This window comes from Phalacrocorax carbo, chromosome 1, assembly GCF_963921805.1.
Source record: "Phalacrocorax carbo chromosome 1, bPhaCar2.1, whole genome shotgun sequence".
Taxonomy (NCBI): Eukaryota; Metazoa; Chordata; class Aves; order Suliformes; family Phalacrocoracidae; genus Phalacrocorax; species Phalacrocorax carbo.
Window position 1 is genome coordinate 136,713,619 of NC_087513.1, and position 27,648 is coordinate 136,741,266.

The 27,648-nt window shown below is 40.8% G+C and overlaps 1 protein-coding gene across 5 annotated transcripts in view; it reads left to right on the top strand.

Annotated features, from left to right (window-relative positions):
- The window catches only part of ARHGAP6 (Rho GTPase activating protein 6), a 342,515-nt gene that overhangs the window by 264,027 nt on the left and 50,840 nt on the right, over nt 1-27,648 (top strand). For all 5 annotated transcript variants that reach the window (XM_064475524.1, XM_064475554.1, XM_064475547.1 and 2 more), the window contains one exon: nt 12,384-12,543. In XM_064475524.1, the coding sequence (XP_064331594.1) occupies nt 12,384-12,543 (160 nt within the window). The remainder of the gene's footprint in view (nt 1-12,383; nt 12,544-27,648) is intronic.

The following is a 27,648-nucleotide window of genomic DNA, read 5'->3' on the forward strand; positions in this document are numbered from 1 at the left end:
TCGCCAATTGGAACTTACAGTGTAAATAAATAGTTCCAATGTAGTTCCACATTCTTTTTTATCCAAGGTAAAGGAACAAAACCTTGTTTGGAGCTCATATATACAAGGGGGACAGGTTAGTTGGATTCTTAACAGCCACTCTACTTTATCTTCCTGCAGACCACCAGAAGAGGTTAGTGATTTTTAGACTCTCTGCTTGCAGGGTGGCTGCTGTGTGGAGTGTGCAATGGCAGTTTCTTCATCGCATAGTTCGAGTGGGTGGGTTCATGAAGGAGCACAACCCTGTTTCCAGTTATGTAAAGAGCAGAGTTTTGCTCATTAGAGGAAACTCAAAGAATAATGGCACAAGGGATATAGGGGCTGAAGAAACTTATTTTTGAAAAAAGATTGCAAGAACTACAAATGTACAGCATAATTGCAAGATGAGTAGCAGGATGCTGATCTCTGGCTTACAGCTTTTTGATGGGGAGAGAGAAATCTAACTTAAGTGCCCTGGGTTTGTATTGGGATGTAAGCACAGTCAGTGACAGTACTTTTCTGGGAAAGTTATTCAGCTTCCTTTTCAGCTAAGGAAGTTGGGGTTTTTTTGCCTTGGAAATCTTGTATGGTATGATGCTTAGTGTGCAACACACTGGCTGACCTTAGCACTGCTCAGCCCTGGGTAGTGTCATGGAAAGAGACTGGAAATGGAGGTGAGGAGCTGCACGATTTGAGGATTTGATGTCTGATCGAAGAACCACTGAAAATGCTGAGGCCTGTCATTGCTTTCCCTGGGCTTTGGATAAGGCTCCAAAATTAGGGGTGTCTGATGTCTGTGTTTGCTGCTACCAGGCAGGCACTGGTGGCCAGCATGTTGAGCCAGGAAGGGCTGCGTGCATTTCTGAGCTGTGAGCGTGGCTCTTGTACCCCAGCAGGTGGGAGGCTGTTCAGCCGACGTCAGTTTAGAGGTGCACGAAGCATCTGGGTAGATACATGAAAAAAAAAAATATTTACATAATCTCCCTTGCTGTTGCCATGAACTCCAGCCCGTGGTTTCTCCTGTTCCGAGCAATCTGATGAAGTGCTAAGTCGTGCCAGCTGAGAAACAAAGTTTTCGCTCTGGATGATGACTTGGTGAAAAGCTGCGTAGGGCAGAGCTGCCATCAAAATCATTGGTGATTCACTGTTTGTTTTTCACAAATTTCCTACACTCCCTGCCCACGCACTATAGATGACAGCATTGTGTATGGGGACTGTGAACATGACAAACATTATTTATGAAGCAGTGCCTTTATCAAGGATTTTTTTCCTTAGCATACTGTGTAAAATGCTCAGTCTCTGTGTTGCTATTGTCAAAATCATGTTATAAATATAGCTGGCCTGCCTGCGTGAGTAGAAAGCTTTCAAAGGTGTTCTAAAAAGCTTCAGACTGACTGTGTGAGGTCAGGCAGAAACTGCCAAGTGCTCCTCGCTGTGCTCCGAGGAGCCATGGCAGCTGTGTTCAGCACTCTTTTGGCTGCTCCTGATAGGGAGAGTTCGGGCAGTTACAGTTGATTTTGATCTTGCACAGCCATGGTGGGGGGAGGATTTTTGAGAGGAGATCTGCCCCTTCCTTACCACTTGTTGCACTGTCTCAGGACAACTCTGGAATAAGAAGGAGGGAACCCAGTCACAGCTTGTTTGTGTGTCTGGGGTTTCTCCTGGACTGGACTTTGAGCTTGCTTTGCAGTGGAAAAATTAAAAGATCAATTCTTCCCCCTTAAGATTCATGACATCTGGCAGCAAAAGGTGTCCTGGGAGTCACAGCTGCTCCAGCTGGGTGGTCTCTCAGGTGTTTGGTACGCAGCTTCAGGTCAAGGACATTATTCTTTTCTTATTCTTATTTTACAAAACGTTGTAGTTGGATCTAGGTCCTTAATCCAAATCTGGTTTGATCAAATGCTAAAGGACACTGAAGACACAAGAGAACTTAAAGGGTAAGGAAACTGAATAATCTCATACATAGTGGGGTACAGCTAAGCGTGATGGAGAACGGGTGCTGAATGTGGTGCTCACAGTGATGTTGGGTTTATTTTTTTCATGCTATAGCTATGTTTGAAGAAAAGAGAACAGCTTTGATTCAATGGGGGAAAAAGCTGGCGCTACCAACCACTTACCAGGCTCTGAAGATCCATCAACAAAAACTGAGAGCCATCAATACTGTTTATTTTCAGACCAATTTCATGGCCTTGCCTGTTTTCATAGTTGGACCAAGAGGAATGAAACTATGGAATAAGAAGTGGCATTAACATTTTGAAATGAAACTGCATAATTAGGCTGATTTGTATTTGAGTGGCTTTATCAGGTACCTTGCTTTGAAGTCTGCAGTAACACGTTTATCCTTTTCTGTATGCTCTGTGCACGAAGGACACATAACCCAGGAAATTGTGAGCAAAATATGCTGAGGGTAAAGGGTTTTTGAAAGCTGATGGCATGACAGCTGCAGCTGCATAGGTTCAGTTTGGCAAATAAAAGTTTCTGTAAGCGTCAGGTTTTATGGCCATGACTGTTATTGTTGTATTTTTAAATTCGGGTTAGCTGTGTAGAAGAAAGTCAAGACCATGAGCTGTTCATCCTCTGGCTCAGCTGGTGAGGAGCTTGTAACTCTAGCAATTGTTTCTGTTTTTCATAACAGTGGGAACTTTATGGGCTATTTTTCCCTTTCTCTGTCCAAAGTAAATGTGCTGCTTAAAAACAAAGAAAGAAGTTGCGGGCTGTCTGGCAGGCACACAGTTTGAACTTGGGGTGCCTTAGGTTGGAGGGTTAGTTTTCAAAATGTACCTTTCTCCTGAAAATTGGTGTTGCAGCACAGTGGTTTTATTTGTGTGGATCCACTTTACATTTCTTGCTTTGTAATGCTGCATTTTTAACGAGCCTCCACATTAATAGACAACGATCAGTATTAAAGTTCTCTTTAGTGGTCTTTCCAGGTGCGTACACTGATCCGTCAACTGGACCGATAGCTATATATCTATTCAGAGCAGATTATATAGTTCCAGTGTAGCTGAGGTCGTATCTTAAAAAATATTTAAACTCTTGTTTGTTATTTAACTTAACGGCAGATCAGCAGATTCGTGTGTACAAACAGGATATTTTTTAATAAGAACTGCTGAAGTAGCGCTTCTCAATAAGCTGAAGTATTGTCCTTTACTGTGCATTGCAAGAAGAGAGCGCACACTGTTTCAACACATAGAGAACAGAGGAAAAGTAATTACACAGATAAAAGGATCGGTAATGCTGGTGTGTGCAAAGCCACCTCTTTGCACTCACAATATTTGCCCTAATTATTAGACTTCCTGTATTTTCTGAATTTTATTGTGGAAAACTCTTTGCAGCGTCTTCAGGAGAGTGACAGAGTCATCAAAACAGCTGCCCGTGTGGGTGGAATTTGATATCCCAGACCTTAGAAAAACCAAAACAAAGCAAGTCCCAGTAAACTGGAGTAGATTGGCAGAGCACTGCGAGTCGCTTAGTGGTAAGGGCTTCTCCCAGGCTGTCTGACATTAGTGTGTAGGACAGGGTGGTGTTTGCATGTGAGAACATAGTCTGAGAGTGATAAAACCAAAATGGAAGTGTAGAGTGATTATGTAGCAAGTGAAAACTCCTAATCCCTAAAAGCTAACTGCTTACTTTCTGCATGTTTGAAATGTGCCTGTCCCTGCCTTCTAGAGGCATGTGTACTCTGTGTCGCTACCACCTGTAACACTGCTGGCTGCTGATACAAACTCGTGACTCAAGGAAAACTTCCTTCCATAGAAAATGGCTCCTGCGATGCCTTTATTTCAGTCGCAGTTGTGAAGCAGAGAATGTGCGTGAGGGAGCACACACGGTCACAGTACGGAGTGAGTGGGTAGCCACTGCTGGAGGTGTCCATGTCGGCTCTGAGAGTAGCCATTCACCTAATGAGTTTGCCGGTTGTTCTGGAGGGGGCCGACAATCTCTGCCAAGGTTCACTATAGTACTGGGGGTAGATGTTAAGAGTATTCAATGGCCTCCTGATAAGGGCATTTGCCTGGGGTGGGGTAAAGTGTGGTTCAAGCTCTTGCTCTAGGCCAGGTAGTAGAAACCTCTTCCTGAGTCCTCTGTGTCTTAGATGAGTAACTGAGAGCTCTCACCCTGCTTCCAAATGTAAATATTTGGAGATGTCTTGCATTTTGTTCCTATCAACTAAATCACACCCACTCCCACAACTCCCCCAAAATAAGTAAAAAACCCTAGATTTTTTTTTTTTCCATGCAGACCTGGTATGTAGGCAGTCAGAATGGCTATTTTCCACATGTGCCCCAGATCTCATTTTCCTTAGACCCAAACCCCTTTCTGAAAGTAGTATCAGTTTATAGAAAACACTGGTTAGAACTGCTTGAAACAATAAGTGTAGGGGTTGGTATTGAATTAAAGGCTTTATTATTAGTCAAATCCCAGTTCTTGGACTAATGGAATTAGTCGTTTTATTTTACTTCATTATGAGATCCTGGTGGTATGCTCAAATCAGATAATGTAATCTATGTGTATCTTAAAAGCTCAAAATCCAGGAGGTAAATTGAAGTACTCAAATATATATTTTTTGCCTTGTATACAATACTCAGGCTGATACGATTTTTGCATGCTTGGAAATGATGGTGTGCGCTCTCTCACATGCATTCTCTCACATAGTAGATCATTTACTTCTCTCTAAAATGTTGCATTTTTTTAAAATTATACTGAACATAATAGAAATAGATGCCACTCCTAAATGTTCAAAGCATTGGCTGCAGACACATTAATACTTATTGTTGGATGCAGAAATGGTTAACTTCTGTGCTGTGTTTGCAGATGTTTAATCCAAATTGTTTAAATGCATTTCACATACACTTTTGGCCTTAATTTTTCATATGCTTAACATCAATCTCGTTAGGTTGAGGAGAAGGAGCACTATTTCATATTCAAAATTTCATTGGAAATCTTTACATTTAGAAAGAACATAACATGAATGGTTGGCATTCATGACATGAATGGATACTGCAACCTGCAGTATTGAGCAAAGGTTGTCTTCGGGATAGAGCCCACCTTTTCCGTGGCTTGGGGTACAGGAGAACTCAGAGAGGACATGCCATTTTTCGCTGTGTCACGGGCTGTGGTTCCTTGTTCAGCTTCATGAGCAGCTGAACATTGAGGGCTGTTGGGAGCATGTTTGTGTTCGTCACAGGAGCTGGAGCGGGGTCTATTTAAGGCAGCTTTGCCACTAAAAATAATACTTATGCAGCTATTGTATTTGATTTTCGGTCAGCTGCCATTAGCTTGCAGGGTTCGCGTTATTCCTGCTGAAGCAGGAAACCGTTTTAACACTTGAGAAAAATGTAGCACCAACCTCTCGAAATATACAGTATATGAACTGATTAAAAGAAGATTTCTTATCCCTTTTATCAACCCAGGCTATCCCAGATCTTTTGTGTTTAGATTGATGAAGCCTCTGGCTTTTGTCATGTAGCCCATTACTGTGGTCTCAGATGGTTTAATTGCTGCAGTTTGTTTAGTGCATGCAGTCATGGTTGCGACAGCTATGCACGTATTCTCAACCTGCAGCAAAATTCAGAGTATTGCAATGCAGCTTAATTCTCCTTTACTAAAAAAGTACCCAGAAAAATCTGTTTACGTGAAGACCGATAAAATTTCAGCTGTACTTTTACAGTTGCATCTAGGGTTTTTAAGGTGTTCTGTCTCCATTTTAGCACATCCAAAAAAGTACTCAGCCCCTTCTGGTTCTAATTGTGGTCCTTCTGGATAAACTCCTCCAAAAACACTACTGTCTGCTGAAGTAAGAAATTCAGAAAATCTGAACATGTATTTTGATGCATTTTAACAGAGCTTTCTGAATTCTGGAGGTTGGCTTTCTGGGTGTATAAAAACGTTCAGTGCAGAGTGGGTATGTTAGGGATGAGTATTTTGTTAGACAATTCCTTTGTACATATTTTATGTTTATTAATGTCAGAAAAGGAATTAAATGCATCTCCATTACATATCAATTTTTTTAAGAGAATGCTTTTTAAATATTCTAAACATGAAATAGTATCCTGAGGCATTTGGAAAACTTGGAGAGGTTGATCGTAGAACAGGAAATATTTTTCCCTTTGTTTTAGCAATTTTAATACTGCTGTGAAAGCATGTGCATTCTTGTGTTCCTTGTTTACCCTTAGACTAAAGTTAGAAGGACCCCCGCCCCAATAAATGAAAATCACAGTTGTAATATTCTGAAGTGCATATCTTTACCCAGGCACAGGTTCATGCCATCTTGCTAGATGAAGTATCTCTGCTGTGGATGTGAATTCTGCCTCCCCTGTGGGGAACGCCAGCTTTCCAGTGTCCCACAGGGGGTGTCTCGCAGTACTGATCTCCATTATCATGGATCTCCAGCCTTGGGAATGAGACAGCATGCGAGCTAGGAGCGAGGAAGCGTCTGTCTTTGGCAATGCCATGTCTATATTAATTGCCATTAAATAGTTTTGATATCTAAACTACTGCTTTGTAAAGTGCTAACTTTTTGACAAAGCTAATACCTTTTTCTGTACATACATTACTTAATACACACAAGGACAATATAGCGTAAGATAAGGCAGCTTTAGTGCAAGGCTCTGAACTGTAACACGGGATCGCCTGGACTGTACTTATTCTCTTCTTAGTGGAGACATCATATTAATAATTCTGCCACTGACGTCAAGGGGAACAGGATGCCATCCTAGATAATGACCTTAATGAAGTCAGTCTTTCTTAATGAAGATTAATGTTGTGCATCCATGTTCGGATATCTTCCTCTGAATGCTTCAGTGTCACGCAGCAAGTCTTGTGCTTCTTCAAATTTAGTATTTAGATGACGTTTGATTAATCTGAAAGACTTGTCGTCTTTGGTGATACTAGCACTCTCCTGGGAGCCGCTGTGTGACGCCTGCTGTGTTTGGAGATGCCAGAGCATCCTAGGCTGCAGTAGTTTTTAACGCCAGCTGGAAACCAGTGTGCTGCCTGTCATGAGCCGCACTGGCTATGGAGGAGCATCTGGAAATAGGGTGGCAGAGTCAGGCCGTAGCATACTCATACCATCCAGTTGTTTGCTAACTCTTCATTAATCTGCAGGTGGCTATCTGGGATGGCATTAGTAAAGGGCTGGCCACGTGGTCCTAAACCGCATGTAATGCTAAAATTGGTATTTAATGTAGTTTATTTCTCCCTTCACCTTAATTCTCATTCTGTCCAGGAACAATATTCTGTATATTGATTTCATATGATAGACTATATAGCTGTACTGGAGTGACTTCAGACCTGGTTTGGTTCATACTAACAGCAATACCAGGGAAGTGAGGAAGAGAGGGATTACCTCTACTGGCAGACAAATTGTGAGAGTTTATGCCTGGAGTCGGGAAATCATTTTAGAGAGAGTTGAAATAAATGACCAAGGTAAGTGAGGAGTTTATAAAGTGGCAATGATATGCAGTTTCATGAAGCTTGAAGAAGTAATTAAGCAAACAGAATTCAGACATTGTAATGCTATATTTGCCATGTTATTTGCAATATAATCTTCTTGTGTGCAAAAATACTGAATTCTTTTACAGTGGAAACCCGTCTAAATACAAGCACACACCTAAGTTGCTAGGGTAGGAGAAAAACAAGTAGACATAATTGGTTTTGATCTTAGTGGTTTCAAATGGAATTGAATAAAAGAATAATGAAAAGTAGACAGCTAATCTGATAATGGCATTTACCTAAATGAGTACAGACTAAAGTCATTAACGATAACAATAATGCAGTAAGATAAAAATTGCTTTCTCCAACTTGCATTAAAATTTGTGTTATCTAAAACTGCCTTGTGTAGGGGTTCTTATTTCCCACCCTGTGCTTGATCCACATTATTCACTAAGGCTTAGGACTCCACAGACATCAACAGAGGTCGATCATTGCCCATAGTTTTGCATCTACATTCAGGATTCCTTGCAGTAGTTGCGAGCTTTTTTTTTTATTGTACAAAGGACAGAAGAAGGAGACTTCACTAAAAGACATCTGAAAGACTGTGTGTTGGAGGCTCAGGAGAAAGAGGTCAGGTATGCAAGAATTGCCTACACATGCTTACGAGTAATTTAGGTGCATAGTGATACATAAGTCAGGATGTACCACTTAACGTTTATTCTGAAGCCCCTGAACATCCAGCCCATTAAAAAACCAAATGCTTGAAAAAATATTAGGAAAACTGCAGTCAGCGTCTTATTAAAAATGTGCTTATAACTGTGGACAGGAAATGTGGGAAAAGCGGACAGATTCTTCAAAGGCACAAGATGCATTTAATCAGTCATCTCCTTTGCTGAGTCATCTGTTCTGGTATCTTAGTTACTTACCTGATAAGCGAACTGCTTGGTTGCGTGGAGGAAAGATGTTAAGTGTTAGTGGGAGGACCAGAGAGAAAATACAGCTGAACCTGGAGACTTCTGAAAGAAAAGAAGTAACTGGTTGGTAGAAGAAACCAGAGAAGGCTTTAAGTCTGATTTAAGGTTTTGTAAAAGTCAGTTATGAGAGGCCCCTTGCAGTCAGCAGTTTGTGTCCTATCAGGCTGATCGCTTTATCCCAGAGCAGTATTTCTGTTTGCGCTCTTCTCTGTTTGTTTTTGTGTTGGGTTTTTTTTTTTTTTCTTGGTGATGAAGGAGCCATTTGCAGGTCATATTCTGACGTACAGTCCTACAATCTAAATAATAGAGAAGCTGTGTATGTATGTCTGAACACATATGCCGGGCATGAACTTCAAAAACCAAGTCACTCTGACTTGATGCTTAAAGATCTTCTCCTCCATTGAAGCTCCTGCAAGGAGCTAGGTCAGGCTGATGTTGATGTAGGCTGATGAAATTTTCCTCCTCGTATGGAGAGAGAGAAACAGAAAATACTCTACCTGTCTGTCTTGCCTTTTCCCTTCTTTGGTTGCCCCACAGAATGGAAAATAGCCTTAGGCAGATGTGACTGATATAATTGCTCCAGCACCTGTTCTCCAAGGGAGCCTGACTTTTCTGGACCTCTCCCAAGCCTGGTTGATTTTGCAGTAATTTATGGGCTGTATGTAAAATTGTACCGTGCTTTAGAAGGAAGATGGGGCTTTTAATTTACCTTGTGTCACGGAAATCATAGGAGTCTTTGAATAGATTAAATTATCAAATATTGTGTTTTGGCTCATAGAAGACTGATATTTATTTGCCAAATAAAACAGACTTTTTCAAGGAAACATTTCTTGAGCCTCTCACTGCTTTAGCAGATTAGATTTCACTGGCCATAACACATGGTTTTCTTAAAATATTTTAGTTAATTAGTCATGTGTTCCATTAGCATAGTAAAACCTATGTTAATGTGACCTAGCAGAGATTTTATCAAACCCATCAAGTGTAAAAGAGGAATATCTTCTTTAGTGCATAGCAACTGGGCAGAGTGATGCCACATTTTTTATAGCTGCTCAGCAATCTGTCATGGCATTGGAAGGTACAGAGCTTGCATCCCACTGTTTTTAGCCAGACAGAGCCAACCCAGTGACCGCCAAGGACATACTGGGAGCTTGCAGACTGCCAGAATAGAAAACCTGGTTGGAAAGAACAGCCCTCATAATCTTGTTGGATGCTTTCTTCTTTCCCTTGATTTTGAACCCTTGATCTGCTATAAAAAAAAAAAAAGGGGTGGAGTGCTCGTATTCATATTAATGTGAAATTAACCTGGGTAGGATTCCTGAGGCAGTGCCGAGTTGGCTGCTCTACTCATATAAAGCAGCACAGCTCTGCGCAAAGAGGCTCACTGGCATCCCCAAAGCAGAATATTAATGCAGGGCTGTACCAGAGCTAGCAAGCCCTGCCTCTCCGAATTGTTTGGCACGTCTAGTGTTCAAGCTGGGCCTTGTGGTTGTACAGCTCGCTGCTTGTAGTTACAGAGCTAACTCAGAGATAAGGCAGAGGATGAACAGTTACCTCCAGAGTTAGATTTGCCCCTGGTAATTTTTTTCCAAAAAAGAGCAATAATTCATATATCCATGCAAAATTCAGTTAAGGAATATTTATTTAATTTGTGGTAATTCCTAAAAGCCCCTCGTGTCCCTTGGTTTTTGTGCTCTATGGGAAACAGGACATGTCCTAAACAGTATAAATACTGTGTTGTCTCAACATTTTCTAATGGATGTCCTTTTTGCTTCCCATTCTTGTTCCAAAATTAAGTATCTAGGTTTGAGATTTTTCATGGTAGACATATCAGTGATATTTCTGTTTATGAAGATGCTCATCTCAGAGGAATTGATAAGATGAAATACTCACAAACTCTACTTCTGTAGTTATAAAGTTTCTTCTACATTATCAGGGTTGAAAGGAATTCGTTTCATAGTATACGTTGTCTGGTTGTGGATTCTGTTCTCGATCACTTTTATCTATAAATGACAACAGCTTTTTAAAAAATGTAAATGTTTACTTGCAGTTTTGCAAATAAGGTTTATGTGACTCTTGCTGCTTTGGCTTTGCCTGAGTTAAGCTAATGAGCTTGGCTTGTGTCACCGTGCAAACCTTTAGTTTGAGATTATTAGATCTAGCTCTTCAGCAGTAAGTCACTAGAAGAAAAAGAAGAGGTGAAGAGGCAAAAAATAAAGATAAAAATTTCAGTAGTCAAATACAGGGGTAGTGCAGATGTTTGCTTATGTGGCCCATGTATATATAAATACCATAAAGGTACAGAGCATAGTACATGCATTGAGTGTACAGATGTGCAGTTGTTCACTTTGAGGTAACAGCTTTATCTATTATGGTTGCCTAATGACATACAAAAAATACTGTGGAAAAAAGCTTCCTTGATGAACTCAAACATACTGCATGCATCATAAGAAGTGGTGTTTAAAGTGTAATTCCTTTTGATCTATATTGCTAGATGGTGCTGCATATTTGTGAATTATTTTTGTCTCATATGTATATGTGAATACACACGTTCAGTCATAGGTGTGCATATATAGGTACGTGTATGTGTTTGTGTACACACATGTATATACAGGTTGTATGTTTGCCCATATGTATACTTACACATATATAGGCAAAATATAAGGAAATGTGTACAAAGATGTTTACATACAACAGGATGCATAGCTACTAAGTAAGATCAAATTTTACTAATTTTGCATAATAAGCACCTTCAGCCAATGTCTTTTAAAGTCAGTGGGCACCCTTTGACTGCAGATGTGTGTGCAGAACAGATGAATTCTAAGTGAACAGTGAGAAAATGTGCATGCAATGAAGGTACAGATGCTGAAATTTAAACTGAAAGTGAGGACTTAGAGAGCGAAGTTTGTTAGTTGTAAGTCTGCCGTGTTCTGATGAAGGGCAGATTGGTGGGTTTGTCTTTACAGCTCAGCTGATGTACATCAGAGTTTTTCCATTATCTGCAGCTGCATCAGGTTATGTCTACTGACAAGTTTGATGTTTATTTTTTAACACGGTTAGAATGAAAAACAAATTCTTCTTTCTTTCCCTGCAGTGCTAATATGCGTTCTTTGATGATGCTGTGATGAATTCTGAAATTCTTTCTTGAAGTTAATTGTCAGCCTTTAAGCTTGTCTGTGTGCTTGCACTTCTCTTTGACTGATGATTACTACTCTCACCTAAGCTAAATACTAGCTAAGAGAATAGCTTTTTGTAGATGTTATCAGAGGTGGGAGGTAGAACAGCTAAAGCTTTTGATTTGCTTTGCAAGCATAATTGGTACCTTACAGAGGCGTAGCATATCTCGTGTTGTTTTCCTGTATAAATTTTAACACATACGTTGTTCTAGTGGCTTTTCAAAAACATGAAACACACTGCCCTTTAGTTGATCTTGGTCTAAACACAATATTGTCATAAAGAGGGGATGGGATATGTCAGAAAAGAGAAGGGGCTCTGTGTACTCTCTGAACAGTCTGGTGGAGTGGGATTAGCAAGTTGAGGGAGGTAAGGTGCATGTTGTCCACCGACCTGTGGAAGTCTGCATGTCTGACTGACCGTGAGGGGAAAGGAACTAAGTGACGACCAAGTACTGTACAAAGAAAGCAAACTGGGAAAAGCAGACAAGGGCTTTTTTTTTTTTTTCCTGCTTTGTGCTTCTGGTTGCTGGAATCCTAATGTTTTTGCAACAATACTTTGTTAAATGGTTTCAGACAGAATTGACTTTGTTTTGCATGTCTGTACTCCTTTTAAGGAATGCTGCTCTTAGGAAAACAAAGATGTTTGAAAGGCTGGAGATGTCCAAGAAAATGGCCTTTTAGAAAAGAGGACCTGTGTTGTTTTTGCTAGCAGTAGAAGAGATGGTTCTGTTTATTAAACTGTGCATACCATATGATGCTTCATATTTTTCCATTTGATTTCCTGTAGGGTGATTTCACTTGGAACAGCATGTCAGGGCGCAGTGTTCGTCTGAAGTCAGTTCCCGTTCAAAGCCTCTCGGAGCTGGAGCGTGCTCGGCTGCAGGAAGTGGCTTTTTATCAGTTGCAGCAGGACTGTGACCTGGGCTGTCAGATTACTATCCCCAAAGGTAAGGGCTTGATAAACTGTCTCTGTTTAGATTGCTAAGCCACTGACTTCATATCACAGCAATAAAAGGGAGAAAACACTAGATTGTTTATTCCACAGACATCGTCTTTCATTTCATTTTTGCTTAAACATAGTTATTACATAAAAACAACTAGTAATGCTTGTCTACTGTATCCAACTCAGGCTATCTGGGGTGGGATCATCTGATCAAGGACAGATGTCAACAGGGTAGATAATCTAAATCAGACCTATTCATGCTAGGATCCCCTGACACTCAGTTGAGAGAAAAAGGCTTTTCTTATGCTTCCTGACATCCAAAAGGATACATCTTTATAGGTTAGATAGTTCATACCATAAAAGTGGCTTTTTCACTTTGTACTGTATTGGCTCAAAAGGAAGCCAAGCATCACTAGTCAGGCAGACAGTGAAGACATCTGCATCAAATAACATGAATCCTACCCAAGTTTTCCTAAAGACAGTGTGATTATTTCCTAGAAAACAAGTTAATTTTCAGAGTAAAACATTGAACCCCTAAGGAACGGGAGATTAACTGAAAAAGAGAAGCTCGGCTAACAGAATCCTGATGCAGGATATGTACACGTAGTAGGCCTGTACTTAGGTTACTGCGGAACAGGTTTAAACCTCACTAAAAGTAATGCAAAAGTTCCCATTGTTTCTGGTAGGCTGGAGATCAAGCCTAGCAAAGACAGCTATTGTGCTATGATAGTATCATCTGCAAATCTGGCTTTCTGGTTGTTCCTTTCCAGATGTTGTGTACTTATTTAAAGAATAACAAGGGACCACTGAATTCTCACCTTTGGCTATGAGCGGGGTACTCTGTGGTGGCACATACACAGTGATGCCACAGGACTGGTTCTGAATGAATCAAAGTTAAGCAGAAAAAAAGGCGTCTAGTCAGTGCAAATAATGGTGTGGAGATGAAGAAATGTGAAAGACATCTGCTTGGGTATTCATCAGCTTCTTAGGATCTGCAGAAAACTCTGGCCAAAATCAAGAAGTCCCACTTAGCAATTACAGCTGGACATCAGTTTTTAGTGAGATGGATACGATCAACTTCTTCAAGCCCCAATCCAGCTCCCCTGGTCCCTCAAAAAATGCTCCATCAATATGAAAAAAATTTTGCAGAACATTCATATGAGGAACTGAATCACTAAGGGCACTGTAGTCTTTTCTGGCAGTCTGAACTGCCACTGCCAGTTCCATTGGGAGATGAATATACATATATGGAGGTAATACCATCCGAGACAATAGAATATATGTGTTCATATTCAGAAACTTTGAGCTTTGGAGAGTGAGTACTATTTTTGTGTTCTCCTTGCTGTTTCCTGCTGGGACTGCCATGAAAGGCCAGCCATCTGGGAAAGCCAGGATCTCTTCCCAATCAGCACACCCTTCCTCTGCAAGATGCTTTGGTGTCAGAGGCAACTTGGCACAGTGCTGCCAGGGCTTGCAAACTAGGAACTGTTGAATCTTTCAGGCTGAGATCACACACAAGAACAGTTTTTATTTTCACAGCACGTACATATGTGGGTAATTATATAATGTGTAATTAATTTTAGATATACTGAGTCTGAAAAGTATAATTTCATGTATAAAAACTAAATAAGAGTAATACAAACTCTGGTGAAGCATCATAAAATAAAAGTAACTTCACAAACTCAGGTACCTGGATTCCAGTTTCACCTCTATGGCTGGCCCCATCATTTCATAGAATCACAGAATCATAGAATGTCCTGAGTTTGAAGGGACCCACAAGAATCATCAAGTCCGACTCCTGTGCCTGCACAGGACAGCCCCAAAGTTCACATCATGTGTCTGAGGGTGTTGTCCAAGTGTTTCTTGAAGAGCGTCAGGCTTGGCACTGTGACTGCCTCCCTGGGGAGCCTGTTCCAGTGCTCCACCACCCTCTGGGTGAACGACCTTTTCCTAATGTCCAACCTAAACCTCCCCTGGCACATCTTCCTGACATTCACATTTCACGTATCTTTTGCTTCAGTTTAGATGAGAAATAAATTAGCTATTCAGTTCTGCTGCTTGGATTAGATTTACCAGTGAGATTATTGGTAAGAGGCACATTATTTCGCACCTGCATACTTGCTCTGACTGACTAGATCATGAATTTTTCTGTGTTCTAAGGTATGCAGGGTGCAACTGAGTTTTAAAATGCTGTAGTACTATCTGTTGAAGGAAGTGAATTAAGGCGCACCCAGTATTTAACTGTCCATCCTGTTTCTAAAGCTGGCATGAATTTTGGCGTATCACAATATGAGCAAATAGTAATAATTCTGTTACTCCGTCATGCTACATCTGTGCCAGTGCTTTGGTAGGAGAATAAGAATCTACTTTATTTTTAAATTTCTACAGTTTAGGCGCTTCACAGAGATTCTTCTGAAGTCTACCTCATGTTCCCATCACTCTTGAATGGTGTGGAATGAAAACGTATGGTAAGAGGGTGCAGGTAGCCATCCAGTTGATTTGCTAACATCAAAGGACTGTGTAAATGGAGAATTTCAAATTTTCGCAGTGTGAAAGGGGCTCTGGTACTATGGGCATGCAGGACTACAAAAAACATAAAACTCCATCACATCCATTTGCGCCTCAAGTTAAAAGCAGATTGAAAGCTGTTAAAATTTTGGGGTTATTTATTTATTTATTTTGGTTTTTTGCGTGGGGTTTTTTTTTTTTAAAGAGTAAAAGTTATGCATGGGGCTGGGGGATCTCTCTAGGTCTGGAGAGAGCCAGGCATAGAAAGATGTGCTCTAAAGGTTCTGCTTCAGAGAGTGCTGCATAAAAATACTCAGGAGCAGAGGTTAGTGGGATAATCTATGTATAAGAAAATACAGAAAGCGGTTTTAAACGTTGGAATTTTTTGTGGTTCTTTGAGTGTTCTTCAAAACTTGCAAATGACTGACATTAGAACGTGCTTGTGCCTGCCAGGCATTTGCTTCCAGCAGGTATGTGTGTAGTTACACTTACTGGCACAGGCATTCTGGAAAGTAAAATTTCATTGTTCTTGGGTAACAAGTGTTTGTGCCAAACATGCTTACCTGGAAGTTAAGTCAGAGTACAGAAGCATCTGCCATATCTTTACAATCACAGTCATGCCACTATTGGTTGCTTCTTCATAATATTTCCATCCTTTCATGCTCAGAAGCCCCCTTTGCCATAGCAAGTGCAATTAGCTAGCACTTTTAGGACACATCTGGCTATTCCCACACTTGTAGAGGAATGCATAGAATGTAATACCTCATATGTAATCCCTCTCTTCTGCTGTACTTCAGTCATTACTGCTAATGAAGAGCATTACTGACATCCCTTAGTTAAATATTCTGTGGTCACAGAGAGGGGACCACCTCCCACAGGAATGTGTTTAACCAGCATGTAACTTAAAATACAGCACAATACACTGCAGTAGGCAATTAAATTAATTCAAATTGGTCAAGAATTATTTTTATATGTATGACAGAGATGCTTCAGGTTTGTTTCTTGTTCTCTTGTTTTTCTGCCTCATATCTGTCTTTCAGATTCTGTAATTGACATCTTTCTCAGCTGCTATGCCACTCCCTCATATGCCACAGTAACTATAGCAAGAATCATTATACTGTCTCTAGGTTAATTTGTTAAGTTGCAAGAGGCTATCCTTTCCTAGCAGCAGCATTACACAGTTTCTCTACCGATGTAATTACTCTGTGAAAGATTTTTAATTTGTTGCCCGATGTTCTGAGTGGCACACAAGTAAGATTCTGGTGAAACTTCTTTACGGCTGCTGTTTAGAATATACTGTGTTTTTCTCAATTTCAGTGAAGTCTATCTTCTCTTTATAATAGGAGAAAAAAAACCCTGTGATGAAATTCACTTTACGTGTGCATACATCATGGTGTCTTTCCAATTGGGTATGTCTTTGTATGCAAGTAATGAGAAAAAAATTAACGTTCTATACCATGTCTTCACAGAAGAATCAGTAACTCAAGTCAGGTAGGTTTTTCGAAGTAAAACTGGGATCAAAGCAGGAGAGGAGCTCCTTTTCTTCCAGTCTGTTCATAGGCTCCAGGTAGCTCTTGAGCAGAAGAGGTATTGAATGAGGCTTGTTTGGAGCAGTTTCCTACATGGCTCATGGTTATATCTCTCCCCTCTTTCACAGTCCTGTCCCACTTCACTGAGCCTGTGTTTGGGAGCACTGTTAGGCACTGCAGTGCTTTATCAGTTAGAGCAGATGATGAATTAGGGCTCTCTCCCCAGTTCAACTCCTCAAGCATATGGCTGGGTTTTAAGGTATGATGTGAACCTATCAGTAGGGACTTGAATAGGTTTTGAGAGTTAGGGGGCACAGTTGCAGTTCTCACCTCTCTTTATGCAAGAGGAGACTGTGACCGCTCATGTTCTCACCAGCCCCCAACAGGATGCACTGTTGTCTTCCCAGCTTTGGGAAGGGGCTGGAGGAGTTGTGGAGGGAAAGGATGAATGAGGAAAAGAATCATAGAATCATTAAGGTTGGAAAAGACCTGTAGGATCATCAAGTCCAACCGTTTACTCAATGCTACCGTGCTTCCTAAACTATGCCATGAAGTGCCATGTCTACACGTCTTTTAAATAGCTCCAGGGAAGAAACACTCAATGCTAATTCTGAATATTGCTTAGATAGGTGCGCATTTACCAGTAGGGCATGCAAACATAAATGGCTGAGCTGCTTTTTGTGGTTGCTTGTTAAGAAGATAAGTAAGGGGGAGATACATGGATGACTAGGAAGTAGTGAAGCTTGTGTAAATATAAGCGCAGGAAAAGGAAAAGAGAAGATGATAGGATCGCTAGAAAATAAATGCTATCTGCAGATTATTGAATCTGCATGGCATATATTCTGAGGCATCTATAGGCACTGACTTCTTGTTGTGAAAATTGGGGAAATATCTGTCGAGAAGAGGGAAACATGTAGGTACTACCGGTGTTCAGAGAAGTAGATGTGCTGTAGCTGAATTGTTACAGAAAGCTTGAGCATCCCATGAAAGTCCTCAAAGGTATTATCTGAAATTGGTTTAGAGGTGATTTAGCACGTGATTAAGCTGACCAAAGACTAGTAAACAGTGGCTCACACTAAATGGTGGTGCATCTTGCTGAAAATAAGGGCCAAACTGGATACTTGGCAGATATTTAAAAATTTGTAAGTCTGTCTGCTTCAAAAAAGAAGCTAGACCTAGAAAACTGTACAGATTGAACTATTGGGCCTGGATTTCCAATATACTATTTTCTTATTTCTTATTTGAAACCTCCTGTGTTGGAAGGGAAGGACAATGCAGGGATGTGGATGGAGGAAGACTAGTTAGGATCTGTGCATTTTTCAGGCCCAGTTCCGTATGGCACTGTGTCCTGGGGCTGCCATGTGCCACAGATCCAGCCCCTCCTCACCTCTATGAAAGAGGCCTCTCTATTGTCGTTAAAATGGTGTGATAATAACTGTCTGCTGAGTCCGGCTGTCTTTGTTATTCCTATAGGTTGGGTGAAGTCTTGACTTTTCATCTGAGTTTTGACCTATTGCACTCCTGGGGAACTTTTGTTGAACTCAGTAGTGCAGAAGCATAGGACCAATATATATTTTCTCATGCATTTGTTTACTTGTACAGTGACAAGCAGGAATTTGGCCAATGTCTCTAGTAACTCAGATAGAAATGGTATCTTTGCTTCTGATCTTCCTGACAGCAAGTTTTTGACTTCTGGTCTCCCTCTTTGTATAGAAATGGCCACATTCAAATCCCCATATATCAGCAATGTTTAGTGTTTTATGGATTTTTTTAACTGTCGTTGCTTTGTCCCTTGTAACAGCACAATCGGGACATGTTTTCTTCATAGTGTCAACGAAGAATAATGGAAAATGGTTGATGTTTTCACACGAGTAAATCTCTTATGGTTCCAGAAGTTGTTCAGTTATGTTTCTCACTGGCAATACTGTCCTATGCTGTAGCCGCATAGGCAATACTGCTGCACAGTAAGCATCATGGTGTAATTAGATAAATTGCATTGTTACTGCAATAACAACCCAGCTGCCTGCATTGTCCTGGGTTGCAAAAGAAGCATGTTATGTATGTGTCTGTGCAGCAAAATAGAAAACTCGTATGCTGTTATCACACCGAGTGTGATCTCCAGAACTTTAGGGAAGGGTTGTGGCTAGCAGAGGACTTAGTGTTACGAGCACATAGGAGTTTTGTGGGCTAGGAATTTCCCCCAGGGAGTTTCCCCCAGGGAGTTTCTGTCCTTCTTCCTCTTGCCTCTTCCATAGCCAAATACATATGGGCTTCTTGATAGAGAACTGATGTCTGAAGTTTGGTCTCGGAAAACAAAAAGTGCTGTTAACTACTCAGAAGTGTATATGATACTATTCCATTGAATTTCTTTGAAAAAAACAGCTGTATTTTTACTTACATCTGTTTAATACTGCCCTTACTTTTATAAAGCAGGGGTGTCAGCCATAGTGCTTGCTACCACAGCACTGCCCAAGATCGCTTTTAGAATAAAACATTCCACTTATTCTTGCCCAACCTTGGCTTCTGGGGCTGGGACAGAGCATCTGTATGAACCCCTTGGGAAGAGGGGGTGAAGACATTGGTCCAGTGGGGAAGAAAGGGATCTTAATAGATGATGAGAGGAAGTAGATAAGATGATTACCTTCTTTTACACGAAATTGCTGTAACCTATTTAGAGGCTTTATATTTGTGATTATTTATTTTGCTCTTTGTTGGTAGATTATCATTTTTTATTGATCCATATGCTGCCTCCCATTTTGGGAGCAACAGTCTCAGCTTCTGTAGGAAGAAGAAACCAGTAGGCAGGTAATCATACTGGTAGGTACCAGTATTTCTCACACAGCGATTGTGCGATGGTTCAAGCATAGCAACTGAGAGCACGCAGACCAAACTGCTCCCTTTTTCTCTCCCCATCTTGTTAATTGTCAGATGACGACGGTGCTTCTGAGAGTTACCAGGCTAAATTAGCAAGGTGTTGTAAAGGCATGTGCGTTGCTATTGCCCACACAGTAAAACTCAGACTCAAAATTGCCTTCAGATACCAGAGAGAACAGGCGCATGGAGCACATATCTGCTTGCGTGTTGGCTTTGTTTTGATTTGTTTTGACAAGCTTGGGGCAGCCTATGATTATTCATTAAGACATCAAACAAAAGTTGGGAAGTTTTTTCTTATATATCAGTATGGAGACTACTGTTTTATAGCTGCAGCTGAATATTGCAGCTGCATGTTTGACATTACCTGCTGGAAATAAGTACTTTTCATGGGCTGATAATAAAAAATAGAGAGGCATGTTTATTTTTCTGCTGAAAGATGGTCACTGCAGTAGTTACAATTAGGACAACTACCTGTGTTTCTATTGCACTCATACATTATAACTCCAGCTATGGATCAAGGCTCTGTTTTGATGTAGACAACTGTGCAGTGGTTGGGGTAGAATTTGAGTCAGCAGAGGGAATATTTTTATCTAGGTTTTGCACAGACCTTCACAGAATCTCACTGTTTTCCTTATTTAAAATTTTTGGTTCTGACCTCCTAAGTTATTTCAGGCAAGAATTTCAGCTGTGAGAAAGTTGACACAGGAGCTTTTGTTTGTGTGTGCACTAGGTCTGATTTCAGAGGCCAGGGCTCACTCAGTTTAGAAGTTCTGCTAGGCAAGAACCCTAGAAGTATCTTTTTATTTTTCGTATGTCATTCTTTTCTTATAATTAATAATAATGAATCCCAGTATTAACCCATGTTTCAGTAGAGTATTACAGGGATACTATCAAACTGCTTTTTTTGTAGGAAGGCTATTAGCACAAGAGTTCAGTCCCGTATCTTCAAATTGACGTGGTGAAATGTCTTTGTTCCAATCTCATCTTCAAAACATAAGATTGATGTATCTAAGACTGAATATTAAGGTTATGTGTTGGCCCAGGACTGTTAACAGATCAGATGTGACAGATTGCAGTATGTGCAGTAGGCTGGGCTAATGCCAGAACATCCATCTCTGATGAATTATCTTGCTTTTGTTGGCTTGGGTCACAACCTTAACATTATGTTGATGTAGTGTTTTGGCTTTAACATGCACCACATACCAAAGTGTATTTACGCTTTGGTACAAGCGTTGCATATGTTTACTTTGTACCTTTGGGTTTATTTTAATGTTTCTCAAATATTTTGGAGTGAGAATCCTAAGGTGAGCCACAGAATTTGTCTTCACTTTCCACAACTGACAATAAACATGTTACCCAGCTATTTTAGCAAGTGTACCAAATGTAATAAAAGAGATTAACTGCCTTTACTAGGAAGACTGTTTACTCTGTTGTTGCCACCTATGACAAGAATGTATATCCACACATTTTCTTACTGTTAACAGAAACTAGGTCATACACAGTAGTTTCAGTAATTACAGCACATGTTCCACTTTCTGAGGGAACTGAATTTTTCAGACTTACTGGGACATTTGGGGAGACAGAATGTAATTCTTAATTTTTCTTCCAAATCTAGTTCTCAGTTCGTTTGGTTAGTTGTAATGAATATAATCTCAGGGTGAGTTTAGAAACCTAAATGCAGTCCTAGTCATTTAAGGGAAGATATTGCTTATGCTGCTTGAACATCTGGTGTTGTACATTTTTGCATACAAGTTTTGTAGCCAGTTCCACCAGGTGTATGATCCTGTGCATCTGCTCACATGAGGCGAGCACTAGTCTCCTGTGTGACTTGCTTTAGTAGGGTGAGTTTGAAGGAGCAGGGCTGGATAAGTGTGTGATTACAGACTGAGCACTGAGACAATCTCACCCTCTGGTATGGAAGAAAACATACATAGTTGGCCTTTCTGAATTTTTATTGTTCATTGGTGCACTTTGCCCCCAAAACATTCCAGTTAAGCTCTGAATAAAAATGGGAATTCAGAGTTACGCGTTCTCTGCTTCTTGTTTATTTTGGCAGGGAGTAGTTTTTTGGATCTGTCTTTTGCTTACATTACTCGTCATTGTATTTCATTATCCATTTTCCTTAACACTGAGAGTGACTATGATTTTTATCTGGACTTGCAGTTTTGTGAGGGCTCCAAACTGCTTATTGTTTTTAATCACTGACTGTGCTATATACTTCATAGGCTGTTGTAACAGTGGAAAGACATAAGCAAACTGTAGCCTATACTTTGTGGAGCTATGGGATTACAGACTGGATGCTTTTGAGTTGGCATCAGTTTATCTTTTAAGTGAAGAGGCTTATTATCACTTCTTTTAATGCCAGCCTCTGCCAATTCTTCTCATAAAAATACTGTCTGTAACATGATCCTGTGAGTCCAAGAATTTTCTTTCAGTATAGCAGTGTTCATGAAGATTGTACTAAAGACAAGCAAGACTGTGAGCTAAAGTCTGCTCCTTTACACTACATGAGTAAATCTTGGATATACTGTATCAGGCTTGCTGTTTCAGACTTGGTCAGAGATGAAAACTGTGTGTATTTCTTTAGATGGAAGCTTCCCCCCCTCCCCAAATTCAAATTTTCTGTGGGAACATCTTTTTTTTTTCCTCCTGGGAAAATATAAACAATACTCACAGTTTGGAAACAAGAAAATAAAAATGACTTAATGTTTTAAGCTAGGAGACGTCCTAGCTGTTGCAGATTAGAGGTTGTAAGAGCATGCAGCCTTGCAGGTTGCTGCACAGGAGTTTGTCAAAGTGAAGGTGACAGGCAATTTTCCTGACAGGGAGATAAGCAAGCCAAAAATTTTTTTTTTCTTTTTTTCCTCCAAGTAAGGAAATTTGTAGAAATTTCTTGTTGTGAATTTTTTTCAAATTTGACTTTGCCCCCACTGAGGCAAGAACAAAATGGAAATACATGAAGTTTGCAAAAATGTAATTTTTCCAACAGTACAACAGGAGAAATAATAAATTATCTTCAAAATTTAAGGAAGTTTTTAGTGATCTGTTCCTTTTTAAAATTTTGCTATGAAGCAGTTTTTAAATAAAAGAGTCTCTATAATGCTCAGCGAATTGATTTCCAAGATTTTCTTGTACCAGGTTTTACATTTCTGTTTACTTTAGGAAAACTTTATTCTGTCAGTTAGAGACAAGATAATAGTTTTGAAAGCAAATGTTTTTACTCACTACAAAACTCACTACAAACAAAAAAAGTTTGTCTTTTTAATAATCAATTTGTTTTTTGGTAGATAGCTAGGTTTGATCGAGAAGCAGCATGCATTTTCTTTGGTGCTATATGAATACAGCAGTAGAAAACGCTAGGCTTCTCGGTGAAGTCAATGTCAACGTTAAAACGTTAATGTGAACATGGAAAAATTAGCATATAACATAATACCTTTAAAAGAAGGATTTGTGCAACTCCCAAGAACCCACCTGTTGTGTAGGTGTGTTTTGTGAAGACAAAGGAAGGGAATAGGGGCGGGGATGGAGGTTGAAGGAATGTTTTGCTGTAGAGCTCATGGGGCAGGAGTGCTGAAAGGCAGGAGGAGTCTTTCAGTATCACAATGAAGGGAAGGGATCTTGCTGAAACTCCAAAGATAAAAAGGGAAATATTATGATCCACATTTCCATATACAGATGTCATGAGACATAGTTACTGGAGATGGAATCATGACCAGAGGTCTTCATTATTAGGGCAGTTGCTCATTTAGATGCTGACTGTTGTGGGTTTAGGGTACTGCTCTCATAAATCCAGACCCAGAGACTGATGCATGCACATATTTAATGTGAAGTCCCATTGAGCTTAGAAATTACTTCTGAGACATAAAAAAGTTCCTATCTAATGTAATTTCTTAATAGTACACTTGAAATAGCTATTGACTATAAGTGTGTATAAATACATGCAATATTTTGTCTGTATTAGTGTGCCACGTGGAAATCTGTTTCTGCTTTAAAATCTTGCTCATGACCATTGACTGTATTGAAAAGTTCAGATGCATGGCCTGAATGAACCAGTGTTAGGAAGTAAAAGGCACACAGAGAGGCTCTAAAACAGTGTTCTTCAAAATTAGGTGTATTTGATTCTTCTTGTTTGTTTTCTAAATCTTTGTGAGAAAGTAGTGTAACAGAGGTATTCTTGATTGTGTTCTGCCAAATCTGTCTTTAGTACTTGATGTAGTACCTGCCCTTTGTTTTTGAACACTCAACTAGGCTGTCCTGTGCTTTGCAAATAATCCACTTAAGTGTGTGGTGATTCTATAGGGACTTAGGATTTTGTGCTTTATTACAATTCAAAGCCAAAGAATAAATGCCAATAAATATATCCCATGTGAGAAGCTTTTGAACCTTTATTAAGAATACCTACATTGCAGCCTCCTAATTTCCATGTTCTGCTTGCCTTTGGCAGAGCTTTGCTTTAACGTGTACTCTTCTGGTGTACGTCTTTTAAAAATTTAAGTTGAAAATCAGATTTATTCCTGTTATCTGATGTGTATTGCTCCTTTCAAAAGTGCATCAGGGAGGTATTTCTGATGAGCATTTCCTCTTGCCTTAGGTAGGAGAGTTAGTTTCTAAAGTTTCTTCAAAGGCATGGTTTCAGTGGAGTTGTGGTTGGTGCCAGAACTGTAAGATAGGTCTCTAAATACTGATTAGGAAAGATAAGGTGACTCCAGATAGGCTCATTTTATCAGAGCTGTGGTACTATATATATCTTTGTATTAGGCTTTTACACTGAAAAGGCTACCTTGAGATTTAATGGAGACCTAATCTCTTGCTGAAGGTTTTAAAGAATAGATTAGACAAATGTATATGTGACTCTTTCTGTGCAAGAAGTCGACCCAAGTGTTCTCTGCAGAGCTCATCATGCTTTTTATCTGTGTGGTTTACATTTTCAACACCTGTTCCTGTTGTTAATAAAGAAGTATGTAAGCTAGACAGTTGATGATACAGAGGGCAGATAATAATTACAATGAAACATTACTGTGTCGAGGTTTAGCCCCAGTCAGCAGCTAAGCCCCACACAGCCGCTCACTCACTCCGCCCCCCCACCCCCACCCCAGTGGGATGGGGGAGAGAATCGGAAGAGTAGAAGTGAGAAAATCCGTGACTTGAGATAAAGACAGTTTAATGACTAATTTAATTTCATAATTAAAGCAAAAGTCGTATGCAGAAGCAAAGCAAAGCAAGGAATTCATTCACCACTTCCCATGGGCAGGCAGGTGCTCAGCCATCTCCAGGAACACAGGCTCCATCACACGTAATGGTTACTTGGGAAGGTAAATACCATCACTCCGAGCGTCCCCCCTTCTCTGCTTCATCCCCCACCTTTATATGGTGAGCATGACGCCATATGGTGTGGAATATCCCTTTGGTCAGTTTGGGTCAGCTGTTCCAGCTGTGTCCCCTCCCAGCTTCTTGTGCACCTGGCAGAGCATGGGGAGCTGAAAAAGTCCTTGACTAATATAAGCACTACTTAGCAACAACTAAAACATCTCTGCATTATCAACACCATTTTCAGCACAAATCCAAAACACAGCCCCATACTAGCTACTACGAAGAAAATTAACTCTATCCCAGCTGACATCAGGACAGTATCCACCCCTTATTCCACATGATTTGACATCATGCTCAGGTCCCATGCTATCCAGTACAACCTCATTAATCACCACCCCCTTCCCATCCTTTGATGTAATACACAGATATCATTCCCTTAGTCTATGAACCACCCCTGCAAAATGTCTTTAAAATGCCCACAAAATGTCAGCTGAGTTTATTCAGTCCATGACTTTGGGCTCCATCTGTTATGGTGGTCACTCGGGACAGGAGAGGTGGTGTGTTGCATGGAGTTAACTGGGCACCAAATCCAGCTCAGGCTGGGCCACTGCTGTGGTTGCTCTGTTTGTAAGGCTTGTCCTCCATTGGTTCAGGAGGTTCCTGCTATAGTAATTCCCGTAACGTGCAACTCAAATCCTGGGTTACAACAATATAAGTCATTCTCATTACAGTCTCCACCCCTGGCCTCTTTGGGCCAGGTTACAGGCTTTAATATTGCAATGAACTCCTCCCCTTGCTCCTAATCTGGCTAGCAACAAGGTGTTTCTGCTATAGTAAATCCAATAACATATAACTCAGATCCTGCATTACAATAATTTAAAAGTATTTCCATTACAGTCGCCACCCTCGTCCCTTTGGATCAGACCATCAGGTTTAACATTACCGTGATCTCCCCTTGCCCCTGCTCCAGCTTGGACTTATCCACAGACTGCCGTCCCTTAGGGGTGTACCTGCTCCAAGTGGAGCCTTATCTATGTAGCCACAGTCTCTCCAGAGGCATACCTGCTGTGGCATAGGCTTATCCACAGCCAGTCGCTTCAAGGTGCACCTGCTCCAGTGTGGCCTTACCCACAGCCACAGTCCCTTCAGAAGTAAACCTCTTCCAGCATGGCCTTACCCATGGCTGCAGTCCCTCCAGGGCAGTACCTGCTCTGTTGTGGCCTTATCCATGGCCCCGCACTTTGAGGTGCTCTGACATGACCTCGTGTACTGCCACTGATGCTTCCAGGTATATCTGCTGCAGCACGGACTTACCTACAGCCACAGACACTTTGAGGTGTACCTTTTCCAGCATGGACTTACACGTAGGCCACAATTCCTTCAGATGTATACCTGCTGTGGCACAGACACAGCCACAGACACTTCAAGATGCAGCTGCTCTCGCATGGGCATATCCACGGCCACAGATGCTTTGGGGTGTCCTGTTCTCATGTGGACTTATCTAGAGGTCACAGTCCCTTTGACTCAGCTTCATGCTGGAGTTCCAGCCTGTCCAGTATAGCAGCACAGAAACATCAGCGATGTCCTGGCCACCTGCCAGCCCAGGCACCTGGCCACTGCTGTTATCACAATGTTCTCAGGCACAGCAGAGTAAAGTGATAAGCAGCACAGCAGTAAAGCAAGCAGTGAAACCAAAAAGCAGCCACTAAGGAGCACTAGACTCTAATATACAGTAAGGCAAGCCAGCCCCATGGCAAGCACAGGAGCCTGCTAATTAAGAGCTGAACAGCAGTAACAGCTATAAATTCAATCTAGCACTCTCCAGTCAAACCTGTTATTCTCTCAAACCCTCCAAGTCCCACGTTGGGTGCCAAAAAGGATTGTCATGGTTTAACCCCAGCCAGCAACCAAGCCCCACACAGCCACTCACTCACTCCCCCCCAGTGGGATGGGGGACAGAATCAAAAGAGTAAAAGTGAGAAAACTTGTGGCTTGAGATAAAGACAGTTTAATGAATAATTTAATTTCATCATTAAAGCAAAAGCTGCACTTGCAAGCAAAGCAAGGAATTCATTCACTCCTTCCCACCGGCAGGCAGGTTCTCAGCCATCTCCAGGAAAGCAGGGCTCCATCATCCATGAGTTTAGGGGAACCCCTGCCACGCTACAGATGCTGGTACAGTGTGAAAAAATCCAGAGTCTGCATTTTGTTTGGCACCTGCTACTGCATATTACTGTTTCCTGAATCCTGTCATCAGTGCAGCAAATACTGCCCTGAAGTATAGAAGAAGTTGTTCCCTCTAAAGTCAGTAAAAGATTGAGACATTTTTTACTTCCAATATTGGCACAAGGCATGAGCTCCATCAAAGGACCTTCCCAGAATAAAATGTGTAGCAAGTTACCCTTTGGCTCACTCTCTCTGGGTTGGGTGGTTTTTTTTATTATTTTATTTTATTAGAATACTATGATTTGTGGCTTCTCATGGCACAGCAAATCCTGAGCTAATGTAGGCACTGAAACAAGCAGAGGTTTATATTACCTGAAAATCTGACTCTGTGCTCAGGGAAGTCAGACCTGGCATCCTGTGTCTTTTTCTGTTCTCCCTTCCCTTGGATGCACCTGCTTTATGCTACTCTCCAGTGACAGCCATAGAAGGGCATACAAGGGCATTTGGCCCTTCCTTTGTAATCTTCTAAAGGCTGCCAGGTAGCTTTGCATGCTTGTTTCAGCAAGTTATTTCCATCGTCCCTTCTATATATGGCAGCAGCCGCAGTTTCCCTCATCCTAGCATAAAAAAAGGTTTGAGCAACTGTTTGTTTTCATGTCAAAATGAGTTTCTCTCCTTCGGTCCAGCTAAAGGTTTAGCAAACACCAATAAGCTCGAAATCA